The 1,852-nt window shown below is 66.4% G+C and overlaps 1 protein-coding gene across 1 annotated transcript; it reads left to right on the top strand.

Moving 5' to 3' along the window:
* Positions 1-211: 211 nt before the first annotated feature.
* On the top strand, positions 212-1,852 carry TRAVEDRAFT_32532 (uncharacterized protein; the record flags this gene model as incomplete). Its single annotated transcript, XM_008047639.1, is given in 6 exon segments — positions 212-295; positions 313-428; positions 449-616; positions 671-1,220; positions 1,238-1,463; positions 1,580-1,852. A coding segment is annotated over 1 exon segment (273 nt), but the record flags the coding sequence as incomplete, so codon positions are not given.

Below are 1,852 nucleotides of genomic sequence, written 5' to 3'. Positions count from 1 at the left end.
CGACGACGCCCTTGCTCCCTTCAATCGATCCCTGTCCTGTGCCAATCGGCCCCGCGCCTGCTCTGCTGCGTCCGCCTCGTGCGCTGCACTCGTTTTCCGCAGACCTCACACCGTCCGCCGCCCATCTCTTGCGCGCCTGCCCTCGCCCGCCTGCTGTGTCTGCGTCTGCGTCCTCGATCGACTGCTCCAGTCCGCCCAACCTGCCTTCGATCGCACTCACTCGCTAGCTCCCCCCGTCTCGCAGCAATCCGCGGCACCGCTCATGCGAGCCGACGTCGTGAACTCGCCGTGCAGGGTATGTGATTATCCCGCGTCCCCTCGCTGACCACATCGCGACAGAAAATGAAATAAAGTCCCGCCGCGCGGGGATTATAACATTCGGGTATACGGACGAAGAACATGCAGCACCAGTACCAAGTGCGTTCATTCCTCCCCTCAGCCCTGACCCACCCACAGCGGCTTAGCACGACGTCGATTCCCGACGGTGCGACCCCGCAGCTCGTCCCCGCGCCCGTCAAGGCTGCTCCGGCGTACGAGGTCCATCAACGCCGTGGGGACGTACAGGACATGTACCGTAGCTACGTACGACTGTATCTATGCCCAACCCGCCCTCCAGGTCAGTCACTCCTGCTCAAGTATGTCGAAACACATCGCTAACAGCCGTGGTCAGCACCGATATACGGGCAAGCAGAGCCGGAACGGACGGGCGCACCTCTAAGCTCGCTGCACGGCGCTGCGCGTCGACCGAACTCGACGGCGGCCGCGCGCACAACGACGCCCTGCACACGGTAGTCAACGACGAGCGAGTAGGACGAATGGGCGCACCTGCACGACGCCGCGCGTCGACCAAGATCGACGTCGCCCCAGCACACGACGATGCCCTGTACACAACAGTCAACAGTGAGCGTGCGGACGCACGGAGAGGCCGCGTACGTGGACGTACCAGGCAGCACGATGCCGCGCACACGGGGAAGCAGAAGAGGACGAGAGAGGCGAGGGAGCAGAGGCAGGCGGGGGGTGGGTTGGCTTCCCCTCCTCCCCAGCTGCTCGCCTTTATCCATTCTCCAGACGCCCGCGGACCGCCCTCGCCCGCCATGCACCCTCGCCCTCCTCCCTCTTCTTGCCCTCGCACCTCGCTGTTCGGTTCGCGCGCGCGCGCAATCTCCGCCGTCCGCCTCGTCAGCGTGTGCGCTGCCCTCGGACGACGGCGACGTCCCGGCCCACGCCGACGTCCCGGCCCACGCCCCCACGTCCCCGAGCTCGTCGCATCCCGCGCAGAACGTTCCGCAGCGAGTTTGCGACGGTGCCGATGGCGGACCGCCCGTCTCGTCGGCGGCCCCGTGTGCGTGTGCCCCTCGCGGATGTCTCTGTCGCGTCGCCGCTGCCGACGCTCTCCACGGCCACCCCTCGTGCGTGTGGGGCGGCATATCGCCCGATTCGCAAGTCGCCGCTAGTGCACCCGCGTACGTACACCCCGCCGTGTTTCCGATTTGATGCACTCATAACTGGGACCGAGCAGGAACGGCCGTGCCCGTGCACTGGCACCTCGAAGAGCCCGCTCCGTGCACCCCGCACGCTTATGCAGCGTGCGCACTGCTCGTGGAACCCCGCCGGAGCGTGCACGGCCGCGGCGCGCACGTTCGCTGCGTCGCACGGCGGGCACACTCCCCGTCAAGGCCTCGCGCTCGCGCGTCGGTGCGTTCGCGGCGGTCTCTCCAACACCACACCACACCCTCCTGCACTCCGTCGCGTACGTCTATCGAGTCTCGGAGCTGTGTGGACGAAATATATCTTTGTTGCCGAGGACGACTTCGTGCATGTCAACATGCAGTCCACTGCGCGTAACGGTCCG

The sequence above is a fragment of the Trametes versicolor genome (assembly GCF_000271585.1).
Source record: "Trametes versicolor FP-101664 SS1 unplaced genomic scaffold TRAVEscaffold_95, whole genome shotgun sequence".
Classification (NCBI taxonomy): domain Eukaryota; kingdom Fungi; phylum Basidiomycota; class Agaricomycetes; order Polyporales; family Polyporaceae; genus Trametes; species Trametes versicolor.
The sequence above is the reverse complement of the archived record's forward strand: the minus strand, read 5'-3'. Positions and strand labels throughout refer to the sequence as shown.